General features: G+C 47.3%; 1 protein-coding gene across 4 annotated transcripts in view; it reads left to right on the plus strand.

Annotated features, from left to right (window-relative positions):
* The window catches only part of PRKCH (protein kinase C eta), a 231,150-nt gene that overhangs the window by 139,279 nt on the left and 76,136 nt on the right, over window positions 1-15,735 (plus strand). For all 4 annotated transcript variants that reach the window (XR_008618681.1, XM_024118039.3, XM_024118032.2 and 1 more), the window contains 3 exons: window positions 1,244-1,371; window positions 4,322-4,465; window positions 4,647-4,820. Coding sequence is in view for 3 of the 4 variants with exons in the window: in XM_024118039.3 (XP_023973807.1) it covers window positions 1,244-1,371; window positions 4,322-4,465; window positions 4,647-4,820 (446 nt within the window). In the remaining variant the exon portion in view is untranslated. The remainder of the gene's footprint in view (window positions 1-1,243; window positions 1,372-4,321; window positions 4,466-4,646; window positions 4,821-15,735) is intronic.

Raw genomic sequence — 15,735 nt, forward strand, 5'->3', positions numbered from 1 at the left:
GGGGGGAGGGAGGGGCACGGATGCGGGGCGAGCCTGCGGCGGCAGGGGCCGGCGTGACGCTGCACCGGCCCGAGGCGCACCGCGCGTTCTCCTGGGGAAGCTGTCCCTGGATCCCGGGGCCCCGGCAGTGGCGGGCTGCACGAGCTCCTGGGAGGGGCGGTGTGGAGAGTGACCTGTGCTCGCACACAGGTCTCTTGGTGGCGGCAGCAGCAACCCGAGCATCCCACACCTGTCTCTGCTGTCCGCGCCGACAGCCGCGGCTCGCGCCCGTTTCTGGAGCTCCTTTAAGCGGCGCGCTTAAACCCCTTCCTAGCGCACTAGGAAGCAAAGAGGGAAGAAAAGGTCTCTTGCCTCTTCGGCAGCTCCAGACTTCTCCTGGACTCCCTCCCGGCTAGCCGTGGCGCACTAGCCCCTTCAGGCTGTTTTCACTCTGCCAACTCCAGACCTTTCCCTGGGATCCGACTGAAGCCCGAGGCTCAGCTCCCAGCCCCCTCCCGCCCCGGCGGGTGGGCAGACAAGCCTCTCGGGCTGGTGGGTGCCGGTCGGGACCGATCCTCTGTGCGGGAATCTCTCCGCTTTGCCCTCCGCACCCCGCTGCTGCGCTCTCCTCCGAGGCTCCGGAGCTTCCCCCTCCGCCACCCACAGTCTCCGCCCTCGTAGGGGCTTGTAGTGTGTGGGAACGTTTCCTCCTTCACGGCTACCTCCCACTGGTGCAGGTCCCGTCCCTATTCTTTGTCTCTGTTTATTCTTTTTTCTTTTGCCTACCCAGGTACGTGGGGGGTTTCTTGCCTTTTGTGAGGTCTGAGGTCTTCTGCCAGCGTTCGGTGGGTGTTCTGTAGGAGAAGTTCCACGTGTAGCTGTGTTTCTGATGTATCTGTGAGGAGGAAGGTGATCTCCGCGTCTTACTCTTCCGCCATCTTCACTGTATTCCAGTGATGACTTTTAAAATATGATTTAAGTGAATGTCTTGCATCAAGTCACAGTGAAAACAAAAAGAAATTTGAAATGTATTATTCTTCCGTATGCCAGGCTTACTACTTCTGCACAAAACAGAAATAGAGAAAATCAGGGATTTACTTACACTCAGGGATCGTTGTGTCAGTTGGATTTGATGAGAAGATATCATTATTCAGCCTATGCAATTCCTCAGTCACTGTCTTTCAGGTTATCACAGCTCTCTTTCACAGCACATGTTGACGTGGCTCCTTTCTGAATGTGGATTCCCTTTTCCTCTTCCATCCAGTATGTAAAATGAATGTACACATTCGATGTCAGGCGAACGTGGCCCCAAACTGCGGAGTGAATGCAGCGGAGCTGGCCAAGACTCTGGCAGGAATGGGCCTCCAACCCGGAAGTATTTCTCCCACCTCGGTGAGACTTTGCTATTTTCGTATTTTGTAATTTAGAAGTTGTTCAGATGTGGCGAGCCCTAGTATTGTGTGTGGCATAATCAAAGTTTCTAGTCTCGGCAAATACAATAAACAGATTTATTGCATTTTTAAAGAGCGTTTTGTTCCACAAATAAGGTTCTATATACAATTATATAACAAGAAATAATGAGCGTGCAGATATAGCAAGAAGCAGAAAAAGGATTTTTTTTTTTTTTAAACAGCTTCCTGTCATTGTGGCCTGGTGAAAAGCCTGGAATCCAGAGTCCTCGGTTCTGCTCTTGTTGGGGCCCCCGGCAGTGCAGTTGACCAGTAACTATGGGCCTTTGCTTCCTTCTCTCTGAAGGGGTTGAACTTAAAGAGCTGATGTTCTCCACAGGTCTGGAATCCAGCAGTTGTGTAGTATTTGTTTATGGATTGTGAATTTATCTCAAGTCCAGCCACAGACAGGAGTTCCTTCCTCTCGGCTCTCGGCTCTCGGGAGTGGGTGGAGCATGTCAGTCGCTGTGCACGTGTTTTGTCCTGCCACCGCCCTGAGTGACCCTCCCCCACCTGCTGTTGTCCATTAGAGCTTCAGACACATCCCAGGCCTACATCCTATTGCCACCTTCCTGGCTGTGGTCTGCTGAGAATTGGGAAAGAGCCATGATTACGGCTGAGGCTTCTGAAATGTGTAGCTTGATGCCGGGTTCAGGAAAATTCTAGACTTAACTGTCAAATATCTCTGGGCACTTAGGAAGGGAAATGCAATCAGTGTCAGGTTCTTGGTTATCCAAACAGTGTCATCACTAACCCCCCCATTTCCTTTTCACTGAAGGGCCCCGCCTGGTAAAGCAGGGGCTTGGATGGACGTTGCATTTCTTGATTTCAGGAAGGCGTTGGCAAAGTCCTTCAAGTCTGTGTGTCTGTCTTGTGGACAGACAGGCAGGATGCTATACCGTGAGGGGGATCTCCAGTGCCTGGGACAGCTGTGCCTGAAGAGCGTAGGTTAGGGATCTCGGCCTGGCCCAGGGCTTCTGAAATACCACGGAAATAAGCTGAGCCACGTGGCACAACCTCTAGGAATGGGCAGCGCCACTTGTCACTTGAACCAAGTACTTTCATGTTCTGATACTTAATAGTGAGAAAACCCAAATTACCTGTTAGCTGACAGTCCACCATTAAAGAGAGACATCTTTAGTCTATCAAAAGAGGAGAATGGGATAAACAAACAAACAAAAAGACTGAGAAACACTGGGTTTAGAGTTTTCTGGCAGGGGAAGTGTTTAAGTGGAGGAAGTGAGATTCAAGCTGGTAAAATTTTTCCGTCTTTGAAAAATTTATGGTCAGAAATCTAGAGGAGAAACTATTAAAATAATTGAATTTTAAAGGCGATCCATTTAATATCTTCAATCACTGTTTCACTGGGTTGAGTAGGAAAAATCCTTGCAGTTTCAGGGTATTGCCCAGCTGTTTATTACAAACATTGCTTAGAAGTTGCCCCAGATAAGCTTTTTTTTTTTTAGCTAAATAGGTCAAATGCTCCAGGATGTCAGACTTCTGGTCTCTTATCTGGTGATAGCTTGTCTTATAAATATCCCAAGGTAGACATCTGCATGTCACCTTGTCTTTAGGTAGCATCCTCCCTGGGATGAGTCTTGTACTAGTGGGATGGGGCTAGAGAACTCCCCTAAGAGGCCAACCCTACTTCTGGTTCTATGTGGTGAACCTGGAGCTCTCATTGTGTTGGTGGTTAACCTTTCTGGAGGGCAAGTTGACCATGTATCAGAAGTATTCAAAATTATTACATTGGCCCAAAGAATTCCCTTTCCAGAAAGTTATCTTAAGAAAATAGACCATGATGATGAGGATGATTGTGTTGATAAAGATGACAACACAGCTTAGGTTTATGGAATGTGTCAGGCACTGGTCTAAGTGCTTTAAGTGCAGTTATTCATTTACTCCTCATAACAACCCATGTTGCAGGTACTATAACATCCCCTTTGTTAGAAGAGGAAACTGAGGCACAGAGAGGTAGGTGACTTGTCCACGGTCACAGGGTTAGGTTGTAGAGCTGTGATTTGAACCCAGGCACCCTGCTTGAGAGCCTAGACTCCTAATCCCCCTGATTTGAAGATTTGCATGCAAGTATGGTCACTGTGTGTTATCTCTACTAGTGAAAAATGGGAGATAATCTATATTTCCAATACCGGGAATTAGTGAATCAATTGTGATATATCCATAAAATGGAATATTGGACAGCTTTTTGAAACTCATGTTCTTGAAGGACATTTAGAGATATGGATAATATGCATGGAAAAATGTTAGATTAAAACTTGTGTTATGAAACAACAATTTTATTGTATTTTTTAAAATTAAGTGTAAAGATAGATGTGTGTATATGTATGTTTCTATTTTTTGTTTTTTGAGGAGGGCTTATGAGATTATAGGTATTGTCAATCTTACCCTCCATATATTTACGTTAACCTTTGTTTCTCTTTTATAATTTAAAATATTGTATATAAAAATGTTGCTTCATTCATTCTTGGTGGGGAGTGGTGCTCAATTCTCTGAGCAGTTGTGAAAGCTGCTATTTGCAGGACATGGACACCAGGTGGCGCTCTTGGAACTTTGACCACCCTGTAGAAAGCCACCACAAGAAACCAGGTGGACCAGACTGAGACATTTTCTATATACTCCCATTGGAGCACAAACTGAAACTCGGTGGCTTAGATATATTTTAAATGATTCTGACCCAAATACAGTAAGCACAGATCAGGAGTTGGTGCTGAAGCCGTTTTGAGTGGCAGAACCTGATCACATGTCAAGCTGTATTGATCTTTCCCCATGTGTTGTATTGAGGGCTGAAGCTGCAAGTAAGATCTTCTTCATCCATAAATGCTTCATGCTCCACTGTGATTTCTGACTCGATGTATTCCTACTCTTCTTTGCAGAATCTTGTTTCCAGATCAACCCTAAGACGACAAGGAAAGGAGAGCATCAAAGAAGGAAATGGCATTGGGGTTAATTCTTCCAGTCGACTTGGGATCAACAACTTTGAGTTCATCCGAGTACTGGGGAAGGGAAGCTTTGGGAAGGTGAGTCTTGGCTCCAAGTGTTTGGGTTGTTAAAGGACGCCTGCTCCATGTATGTTGTTTGCCTGTGCATGTATGTATACACATGCCCATTTCCCACGTGCCATCTGCCTTCTGTCCCAGATGAGGCCACACCCTAAGAGCTGCATGAGTTCTCACGATCCCTTCTCCTGCTTTGCCACAGGTGATGCTTGCAAGAATAAAAGAAACAGGAGACCTCTATGCCGTGAAGGTGCTAAAGAAGGACGTGATCCTGCAAGATGATGATGTGGAGTGCACCATGACAGAGAAAAGGATCCTGTCTTTGGCCCGCAATCACCCCTTCCTCACTCAGTTGTTTTGCTGCTTTCAGACCCCTGTAAGTATGACCCACATTCACTGCCTCAGTGGCCTCCTTTCTTCAAAAGCTGAGATCAAGGGCTTCCCTGGTGGCGCGGTGGTTGGGAGTCTGCCTGCCGATGCAGGGGACGCAGGTTCGTGCCCCGGTCCGGGAGGGTCCCGCGTGCCGCGGAGCGGCTGGGCCCGTGGGCCATGGCCGCTGGGCCCGTGGGCCGTGGCTGCTGGGCCTGCGCGTCTGGAGCCTGTGCTCCGCAGCAGGAGAGACCACAGCAGTGAGAGGCCCGCGTACCGCAAAAAAAGGAAAAAAGCTGAGATCACAGATGTTGAAGGTTTCATAAAGTAGAGTATTAGAAACTTTGGGGGGATGGACTCCTAAGGTAGGGTCATTTGAAGTATCCATTGACTTCCAATGACCAGAAGCAATGAGCTAACTGCTTCCTTCCTTTCGTGCTGTCCTGGAGAAGGATCACTTTGAGGGTTGTGTGTCCTAAGATTGAAAACGTCTTCATACATAAGTCTTCTCTAGCAGAGTGAAGGTTACAGGAGTCTAAGAATACAGTAAATGTCATGGGCTGCTTATTTTGGTGACTTTAACCTCAGCTCTGTTGCTAAATGCTGAACTGGCTCTGACCCGGGGAAAAGAGTTCAGACCAGGATAGGCCCGAAGGGGGCACCTTGATTTGTAATGTCCCAAGGCATTGCTCCTGGCCTCAGTCAAGGACCCTTTGCTTGATTCTATGGACTGATTGTGGGATTCTGTCTATCCCATCATGTTGTGCAATTAGGAATGCTTTTGGCTGCAGTTAACAGAATATGTGACTGGCAGTGACTTACACAATAGACAGAAAGGATGAGTTTAGTTCATTAGTACAGACTTTTTTCTTGAGAAGTCTGACGGTAGCAATGTTAGGGTTGGATTAGTTGCTCAGTGACATCAGACATCTCTTCCCCGTAGGTCTCAAGGTATTTGCCACGGCCCTAAACATCACACCTCATATGACAGCATCCAAAGCAGGAAGCTCGGGGGACAGAGGCAGAAGGGCTTCATGGACCACTCTCCTTTTATCAATGAGAAAAATCTTTCCTAGACCTGAGTTACAGGCTCACCCTGAGCTGCAAAGGAGGCTGGAAGAGCAAATATCTAGTCAAGATAAGCTGCTTTATCATGATTGGCTCGCATCAACCTTGACTTATCCCCTGGGGCAGGACACTCTGTAGCCCATTTAGCATTAGGCTCAGAACTGGGCTTCTGTTGTCAGTGGAGAGGGAAGAGGGCTCCTGTGAAGGCACCAAGAGGGTCTGGCACAGATATTTCTTAATCTTCTTGCTGTCAAAGGCATTCTGAAAGAGAATTCAGGACATGTCCCTTGTCTCTGCTACCATCAGGGATGTAGAGGGTGTGATGGGAGCAGGATGGTGGCGTCCCACCTGGTCCAGTGATGCTGCGGATGCATTTCTAGGGAAAGTAACAGCTATGCCAGAGCCAGAAGGGCCAGTCAGAATTAGTCAGGCAAAGAGAATGAAAGTGAATATGGAATAGAGGTTAAACAGCTCAAGCATGGATCTACTAGTAAACGGGAACAGGAGGTATGAATAAATCTCACGAGCATAAAATGTGAGGTTGAGGAGGGGCCTGGTGAGAACTAAGGCTGCAGAAGTAGCCCAGGCCGCTGTAGGCGCTGTTAAAGGAGCTAGGGTTTTAGTGCTAAGAACAAATGGAAGACGTTTAAGCAGAGGAATGACATATCAGATTGCATTTTTTAACTATTAAAAACCATTTTATTTTATTTTTTTTTTGCAATGGGTAGTGTAAGCATCCTCCAAGTATCCATACCCTCTCTTTGAAAGGAACAATTAACTAGTTTCAAGTGTAGCCTTTCAGAGAATTTTTTTGCACACAGAAGTATACACACACACCACATATATGCATCCATATTTATTTTTCTAAAAAACACAAATGGTAGTATATATTTGTCCACCATTCTGTATCCTTTTTTTTAAGGAAAAAACATCCAAAATGGTTTTATTAAGGAAGTAAATCTCTGTAATGCATCTAGCAAAATATACACATTAAAAAAAATTGAGGGGGCTTCCCTGGTGGCGCAGCGGTTGCGCGTCCGCCTGCCGATGCAGGGGAACTGGGTTCGCGCCCTGGTCTGGGAGGATCCCACATGCCGCGGAGCGGCTGGGCCCGTGAGCCATGGCCGCTGAGCCTGCGCGTCCGGAGCCTGTGCTCCGCAACGGGAGAGGCCACAACAGAGGGAGGCCCGCATACCACAAAAAAAAAAAAAAAAAAAAAAAAAAAATTGAGGTATAATTGACATGTAACATTATATTAGTTTTGAGTGTACACAATAATGATTCGGTATTTGTATATGTGGTAAAATGATCACCACAATCAGTCTAGCTAACATCCATCATCACACAGTTACAGAATTTTTTTCTTGTGGTGAGAACCTTTAAGAGCTACTTTTTTAGCAACTTTCATATATGCAATACTATGCTATTAACTGTAGTCACCATATTGTACATTGCATCCCCATTCTCCTTATTTTTTTGAAAAAATGTAATAATGTATCTTGAGATTGTCTCATTTGTATATACCTGGCTGCCTCATTTTTAATGGCTACATACTATTCCATTTTAAGAACATGATGCAATTTATTTAACTTGTTTCCTATTGCCATATATTTAGGCTGTACTTAGACTTTTATTTCAAAGTTACAGTGAGTCTCTTTGTACTTTTATCTTTAGGTACTTGTGCTATGATTTCTATATGATACACTATTAGAAGTGATATTGCTTGGTCAGAAGTAGATGCATTTATAATTTTATCTAGTTGGCCCTCTCTCCCCATCATGGTTAAAGGTAGCTAACACTTTATCATTTAAATACCAGGCACTGTTCTAAGTGCTTTATGTGTATTATCTCAGTAATACTTACAGTAATCCCATAAAGTAAGTTCTGTTAACATCACTCCCATTTTACAGATGAACAAACTGAGGCAGGAAGAAATTTAGCTTCCAAGTGGCGGACGTTTTAAGTCTGACTGCTGAGCCCAAACTCTTACCACTTGCTGGCTGTATTTCTAAATTCATACTCCCAAACCATGTGTGAGAAGGCTTATTTCCCCCACCCTCCTGTCATGGCATGCTACTTATCATTTTGATGGTTGGAGAGATTTTTTAAAAGGTGTCTTTGGAGTTCTAATCTGCATTTCTCTGACAGTGAGTGAGGCTGAGCATTCACATATGTTTAAGGGTCCCTTGTGTTGGCAAAGACACATGTACAGCTTAGGGAATGGATGGAGCAGGGAACACTGGAAGCCGGGAGACAGGAGGGTGTGTGAAAGGGGATGCACGGCGTGCACTCCCATGCTGTCGTGAGTATGTGGGAAGGAGCTGGGGTTCAAGTAATAGCTTCTTGGGCTTCGGTTTCCTCTGCACTCCTTCCCACCCCTCATGGTCTAGGCTCTTTGAGGCCACGCCCTCCTGGAACCCTGGAGCCCTGGAGTCCTGGAGTCCATGCCGCCCCTACCACCTTGCCCCTGATGCTTGCTTCCCGTCTCCGGGTCCATGGTTCCTTCAGAGATCCGGTTCTGCCCGTTCTCCATGCTACCCAGAGTATCCCCAAAACACTATTTCCCATGCTCTGTGTGCTGTCCACCTAAAGCCCTTAATCGGCCCTCATCCAGCTGTTTTCCCAGAGAAGAGTGGGGTGACAGCTCTGGGCTTGAGAACACCCTTGTGAAGAAGGCAAGACTGGTGGGTGGTACTGGTCACCCGCCTGAGCTTCAGGCTCACCTCCTCCTCATTCCATTAGCCAGACAGGGCTATACTCAGGTCGTCTTTCCAGGGCTGCACCAAAGTGCAGATGGTTTTCTATGACATTGGGTTAGATGATATTAACAGTTGACTGACATGGTTGTGCAGTGGCTGCTTCAAGTTACTCTAATGAACAAATAAAGAAGCGTCACCTACCCGACTCCAGGGGACTTTTACCTGCCGAAGGAAATCCCCGTGATTCTATAGAAGCAGTCTGAGGTCTTACCAACAATTAGAGGGTGTTGTAGTAGAAAAGAACTTAACCTGGAACAGATTGGGAGACCAACAAATATAGAATATACAATGCAAAATTTTCCAGGAAAATATAAACTATACAGTATCCCAAAATATTAGTGTCCACATGTTATTTCCACAGTGTTCAGCTCGTGAAGCCTTTATTTTAACATGGGCCATCTATTTTTCCTACTGACAGTTTCATATATGGCCACAAGGTGGCAGTCGTTACCGCAAGGTGATTTTAATTTCTGCACCAGAGAGAGAGGAGCTGACTTCGGGATTTTAAATTTGTGTGTTATAGTAGATGTCTCCAAAGCAAAGGATAATGGGAATTTTCCCTTGCCCTAAGTCTAGATGATAAAGTGGTAAGAACCAACTTAAAAGAATCAAGTGTATTTTTCTCATGCTGAGGTAGAGATATACAGTTTCCATTTTGCTGTAGTTTAAGCCTTCTCTCGGATTTGCAAGGTATCAGACTCCACATATGCATAGCATTTGCTCTCTGCATCTGTCCATCTGTCAGAAATCCTCAGTCACTATCCCCATTTGCTACTGAAAAACTAACTATAAAGAACAGAAAATGTTAGTTACCATGAGAAATTAAAGCAGGTAAATGACTACTTTTTAACTAGTGGGTTTGGCAGGCCCTGGCCTCTAAAGTGAGATGCTAATCAGTGTGTTGTGCTGAACTGTAACACAGAGTTTAGAAGGGAGCTGAGGTGAGGCGTGGGAGCACCCCCCAGCATCTGCAATGTGTCACTTCACTGTGAAGATGCTGGCAGAGACAGCAGTCCTCTTGCCGTCCAGCCCTGTAGAATGAGTGTCTCTGAGGCCCAGGAGAAAGGGAGCAACTTGCTGAGGATCCCTTAGGCTGGGAGTGGTGGAGACAAGGTTCATCTCTGGGTCAGGCTGACTCTGGAGCCCCGGCTCCATCCACTTGGTGTCTTATACAACATTGAGGTTGTTGCAGCATCTGCTTAAAGCCCCTCCTGTCTGCCCTGACTCACCTCCAACCTGCTAATATGGAAACAGCTCTGCCCTTGGAAACAGAAGACCTAAGTTCTTCCATCTCTGTTTTCCTCTGTCTGAACGGCTTGCAACTACCTTAAAATTCCTTTGAGCCTTAAAGTTCTCATGGTTGAGATGAGAGAAGGATTGCTGCGAGGACCAAAGGCGAGAATGCAGACACACTGTTGCTACACGTGTGGCAACTCGGTGTTGTGATGACCACCTTCTTCCCCACACCAGAAAAATGTCCAGGGCCTTCCCAGGGGCCAGCACAGACCCCACGTGGAGGTGACAGTAAACACCCACAAAGTAGGAATTTTGGAACTCCTTTTGTTCTTGGCCAGAACAAAAAGATAAGCAAATTTCAAATATTAGATAATTTGTCATTTGCTGCATAGAATTATGAGCCCATGAATTATTGCCCCTGATTTTTTCATAATAATGCTTGTTACTTGCATGTATATCATTCCACTGGCATCCTCATAAATTTCTGAAAGCATTGTAAATCCTAATAGTTTGTGAATAATTTGATAATCTGGATCAAGACTTATAAGAATGCATATACTCTTGGATCTGTTGATTTTATTCCTGGTAATCTAGGCAAAGAAAACAACGTAAAGAATAAAATAAATGTTACGCATAAAGATGTTTAATCTTCAGTGCATTATTTATAAGAGGAAAATATTGGAAACAACTTCAGCCTTTAGCAATAGGAGTCTACTTAAACAGTGTACTATCTGATGAAGATTTTCAGCCAGTAGAGAAATAATTGAATATTAAGTAGTTAGATCAGTGTGTGTTACTGTCGGAGGCATCTAACGTGTAATATTTATTGCATATAATTTTTACATCAGCCGTAGAAGATGGTACAATTATTATCTTTATTTTGCCGAGTGATAAAGTGAAGGAGAAGTTAAGTTACTTGCCCTAAATCTAACAGAGTAAATGGTGGAGCTCGGAGATGGGAAGCCAGGAAATAGTACAGAATTTATGATGATTAGGGGTATGAATCCATATCAGGTTTCACCCAGGACAGCAATGTGCCTCCAAAAAAAGCCTGAAAGGAGATGATGCCAGTGAACTATCAGGGACTGTTAGGAAGGTAGTGGATCTTTTTCTTCTTTGGTCTGTTTGTCAGTTTCTGCAATGTGTTTCTGTTTCTTTGTCGATGAGGGTGGGAGAAGTGAGGCCTTATGAAACGAGCAGGGCCCAGGGTCTGGGCTGCCGGCCTGGTGTAGGCCACCTTCCCCACTCTTTCAGGTTAAATTCACTTCACACGCCTTTCATCTTAATCAGTGACTGTTGTGCCGGCAGCCGAGCCTGCTGGCATTTATGGCCTAGGATCCGGCTCTCCCCACCCCCAGCTCCCAGGGGCTCTCCTTGGCTCTCCTGGAGCCCTGGCTGAGTGCTGGGGGCCGAGACCAGGAAGAACAAAGAGGCAGCAGCAGCAGGAGGGGGAGTGGCAGAGTAAACACTGGTCAGATGCTTTAGCCTTTGTTCAGAGACCCAGTTTGTTAGAGCAAAGGTCTCCGTTTGGAAAACATAAGACACGCTGTGCTTGGTGCCCAAGAGCCGCCTCTCGTCGGCGCGACCCCGGCCGCGTCGGATCCACGAGCCCGTTTTTGGGAGAGAACTTGTTTGCGTTTGTGAGCTGCTGCCCTGGGAGGGGCGGGGGACAGACGACACAAAACCTTCTTTTACAGGGACAGAAGCCCCGTGCTCTCACCTCCCTACTGACGGGGTGTCCTCGGGTGTCACCTGCGGGGGTCGTCCGCGAAGCAGTGCGCCTGGGGTTCCTGGCAGGGGCATCGCTTTCCCTAAGAAGCTGCTGCTCAGTATTGGTCAACAGAGCAGAAATCCAGCCTTTGAAGAGGGTAGGGCAGCTAGGAATCTTGTGACCTAAGTGCTGTCAGCTTACACAGCCAGTGCAAACTGATTTTGGTGCACTTAAATCACACTTAAAATATGTCTGAAAATCGCCTGGCAGCATGGGTGCAGGGGAACAGTCTTTTCTCTGGGTTATTGTCTCCATCGTCATATTAAATATTAGCAAAGGGGTGTACATGTGAGAGAGAGAGACACAGACAGAAGAGGTAGGCAGCAGGATGGTCGTGTGGCCCTGGAATGCATCTTTCAGAATCTCATCAGCAGGTGACTACACTGTAGCCTTCAATAGGAGAGCCCTGAGTTCTCATCTTGACTGAGCTAATAGCCCCCTTGTCTTGAGGAAGGTCCCCTGCCTTGGATTTTTTTTTTTTTTTTTCCAGATAAGCACCACCTGTGCCCTTCTGTCACAGACCTGTTGGCAGAAATGCCTCCCAATAGGGACCCCCCACTGACTTCGTTCAGGTGGGGGTGGGAGGTGCGGTCAGCCCTGCACACCCAACCGCCCTCTAGCCCCTCCAGCTCTCATTCCCTTTCCCGGTGTTCGGGGAGCATCTGGCCACTTGGCCCCTGGTACAGCTTTACCCACTATGCTCTAAATCACAGCGACATCCCGGGCAAGGGGAAGAGCCCTCTGTTAACACGTTACATAGCTGGTCGATTCTTGGAGGCTAACTGCACCAGCTTTGCAGAAGGGGTGGGTGAAGGATGACGTAGCAGCAGCAGTTACTATTCACTGAGACCCTAGCATATTCTGGGTGCTTATATTCGCTACCAGTGGCTAGACAGGTGTACAATTCGGTATTTCCATAAATAGCTGTTGAATGAAATATCTCATTTAATACTCAAAACAGTCCATGGGGGTATAGATACCATTATCCTCATTTTAAAGATCTGGAAACTGAGGTCCAGAGAGGTTAAAGAACTTGCCCCAGATCACACAGCAAGCAAGAGTCAGTCTGTGGATTCTTAACCAGGTCGTCCAGTTTAATAATCTATGCCATTCCTAATATCGCACAAATAGAAGTATCCTCTCTCTGCAATGTGTACAGCTGAGGAGAGTGTCATCAGGCAGGAATAAAGGCAGTTTTTCACAACATACAGTTTTGTGGCCTTTTATAAAATACCTATGGAAAGGCCATCTCCTCTTACCTGTTTGGAACTGGGTTTCCTCCTTTCCCTGAGCAGTGAGTGCCATAAACACCATTTGGTCTGCTTATGGGTCATTTGGTATAGTTTGCCTTTGGCTCAGATCAAAATAGAAAATGAGCCAGAACATGGTGTTTCCCAGTTGGGCATGTCCCCAACTTATTAATCGTGTTCCAGCTGGGGACAGAATGCACATAGGCCGTCTCTGGGCTCTGGATTTCTGGGTGGCTGATTTAGGACCTTTGCTTCTGTCCTCGGAGGCTTCCCGGCTTCCCGACTATCTGTGACCCAACAGGGCCATGAAAATGAATGGGAAATAGGAGGGCGCGGAGTTCTTGCTGTTCCTTTGGCTGTCTCTGCTCAGGGAGGACTGCCAGACCACTTGGCGTGACCAAAGGGCTTGAAAGGGTTGCCGTGTGTTTCCCTTTGAGGTTGTTCAGCTGTAACTGGCCCTGTCACTAGCTGTCATCCACACCGATGACCTAGAGATGGCCTGGACTCCCCACCTCCGTCTTTGTAAGGCGGTTCATGAATTGTGTGTCACTTCCGGTGACTTACCTGAGAGTTGCCAGGGTCAGACGCGGCCCTTGTGCTTCCCGATGACTGGCGAGGCTTTGTGGCAGTGAGTTTTGGTTACGGTTTTCCCTGATCGTGCCTAGGAACCTGCCAAACTATAGATACTCCCGCCTCAGCAGGGCCCTGGTTTTAAAGCACTGGGCTTGAAGTGCCAGGAGTGGCTCCAGGCATGAGAATGGGATGGGCTTTCTACCAAATAGTTTAGTGAAAAGTCAGCCAGTCCGGGATCACACTGTTGGAGGGCTAGGGGGAGAAGCAGTGCTTTTAATCCTCAGTCTAGCTGGGAAGAGGAGATTCACACACATGGCATAGACAGTATAATGACTGTGTTTACTCCATGCTACCGAAGGAAAGGTAGCTGAAAACAAGCACTGGCCTCTGGGGGAAAATTTTACCTACGGGCCAGTCTTTCCTCAGAAGGGTAACCAGAATGACTTATAAAATTAACAGTCTAACTAGCAGCACCTGAGGGTGGCCTGCGGGTGTTTCCCTGGGAAGCTGGGTTGGCCTCTGCCAGGACCAACTGGGACCTTGGGGCCAGGGCCTGACGCGACACCTGTGGGTGGCTGGAGTGGGTCCCCCTTACCCTGAACCCAGAATCGTGCAGTCTAGAAACCCAGCTGGTCTGGGTGAAAACCACAGGCCATAATGTCTTCTAGTTTTGAAATACTTGCGTTTTCCATAATTGCTTCATCACTGGTTAGAACCCAGCTGCTGTGCCCATCTCCACTAGGCCCCAGAACAATCCGGGGCCTCTCAGGACAGAATCAGCCCCGTCAGTCACTATCAACTTACCCGACTTGTAGTGACAGAGACTTGTCCACCAGTAGGTGAAGATCAAGGGTGTTCATTCGTTTGGCAAATGTGCACAGAGTTCCTTCAGGGTGAAGGCTCGGCTCTGAGCCCTGAGGATGCAGCAGTGATCAAAGCAAGGAGGAGCCCCTTCCCGCATGGAGCCGGTGTCCTCCCAGGGAGTTCGGGGGCCTGAGCAGCCTGCTCATGACATAGAGTCAGCTGCAGACCCTCCACGGTGGGCTGGTCATGGTAGCAGTTCTGGGATTGCTATTTAGGACAGGCTCAGAGCAGCCATCTGCTTAGAAGAGACTCTGCGGGGCTTGTCTTGAAGCTGCATTTGCATGTGGATTCCTGTGTGGTGCAGTGAATTGAAGACCTGATGGAGATTCCTGGGGGCAGGGACGCGATGGGTTCTGTAGCACCACTGGGCTTGGGGCCCAAAGCAGGAGTCGTCATGGAAGAGCGGCAGCCTGGCTTACTTCCCATGCCCCACCATTGCAACTGGTACAGTGTTCTTCATCCCGCTGGAAGACTGGTCTCATTCCCTGCCCCTGCCCCCCTATCAGTGCCGTCAAGACTGACTTGTGCAGGGTTCCTCTTCCAGCCTTCCACTGTCAGAGAGTACCTTGGCTCAGTCTCACCAGCAGACCGTCCCGCTCCACTGGGCTCTGGCAGGCCCTGTCTTCCCTTTGGGACCACCCAGGGAGTTCCTGTTTCCTTTCAGTGCAGGCGTCCAGCTTTTAGTATATTTGCACAGCAAAAGAGCCCGCTGTATTTGGAGCTCACTCCTACCCATTTCTTTAGGATGGTCTGTAATGATGTATTGCTTAGGTCTCACAAAGGGAGTCTTGGAACTCTTCCCAGAGTCTCAATTCCTTTCTCATTGTGTATGATATTTTCAACGTTAAAATGATGTAATGTATAATTCCCAACCAAAACAAAAGAGGAGAGCCCTTCCTGCAAAACTCCTCCCCTCCCACCCATACATGTTTTCCTGCTCCTGTGCGGTGGCCGCGTGGGAAGTGCCTTCATCCTTGTCCTTCCTCTCACTCCTCACCCCCAGGGAGCACTGACCCATAGTCTGCTTGTGAAGTGGGAACTAGCCTGTGCCCACGACAAGCCCAGACCTTCTGCACTAGCGTGTGTCTCACCAGTGGTGAAAGGCGGTTCAAGATAAGTGAGACACAACCAGCAAAGTAGAGAACTGGACTTAGAGACTGGTTCAAGTTCCTCTTCTGGAAACCTGCAGAATTGAGAGCCTGCTCATAAACTCGGTTTGTCCCTCCTTACTTTGGCTTCAGGGCAGATCTGTAGCAGGAAGTTCCCTCCACATTGCTCAGAACTTTACCTCCAAGACCTTGACCTTCACCAATAGGTCAGTAGTTTAAGGAATTGAATGACTGGTGAGTGTTCAACCTTTCCAGTAAAAAAGATTTTAAAAAAATAAATTAATGTGATATC

The sequence above is a fragment of the Physeter macrocephalus genome, chromosome 11 (genome assembly GCF_002837175.3).
Source record: "Physeter macrocephalus isolate SW-GA chromosome 11, ASM283717v5, whole genome shotgun sequence".
NCBI lineage: Eukaryota > Metazoa > Chordata > Mammalia > Artiodactyla > Physeteridae > Physeter > Physeter macrocephalus.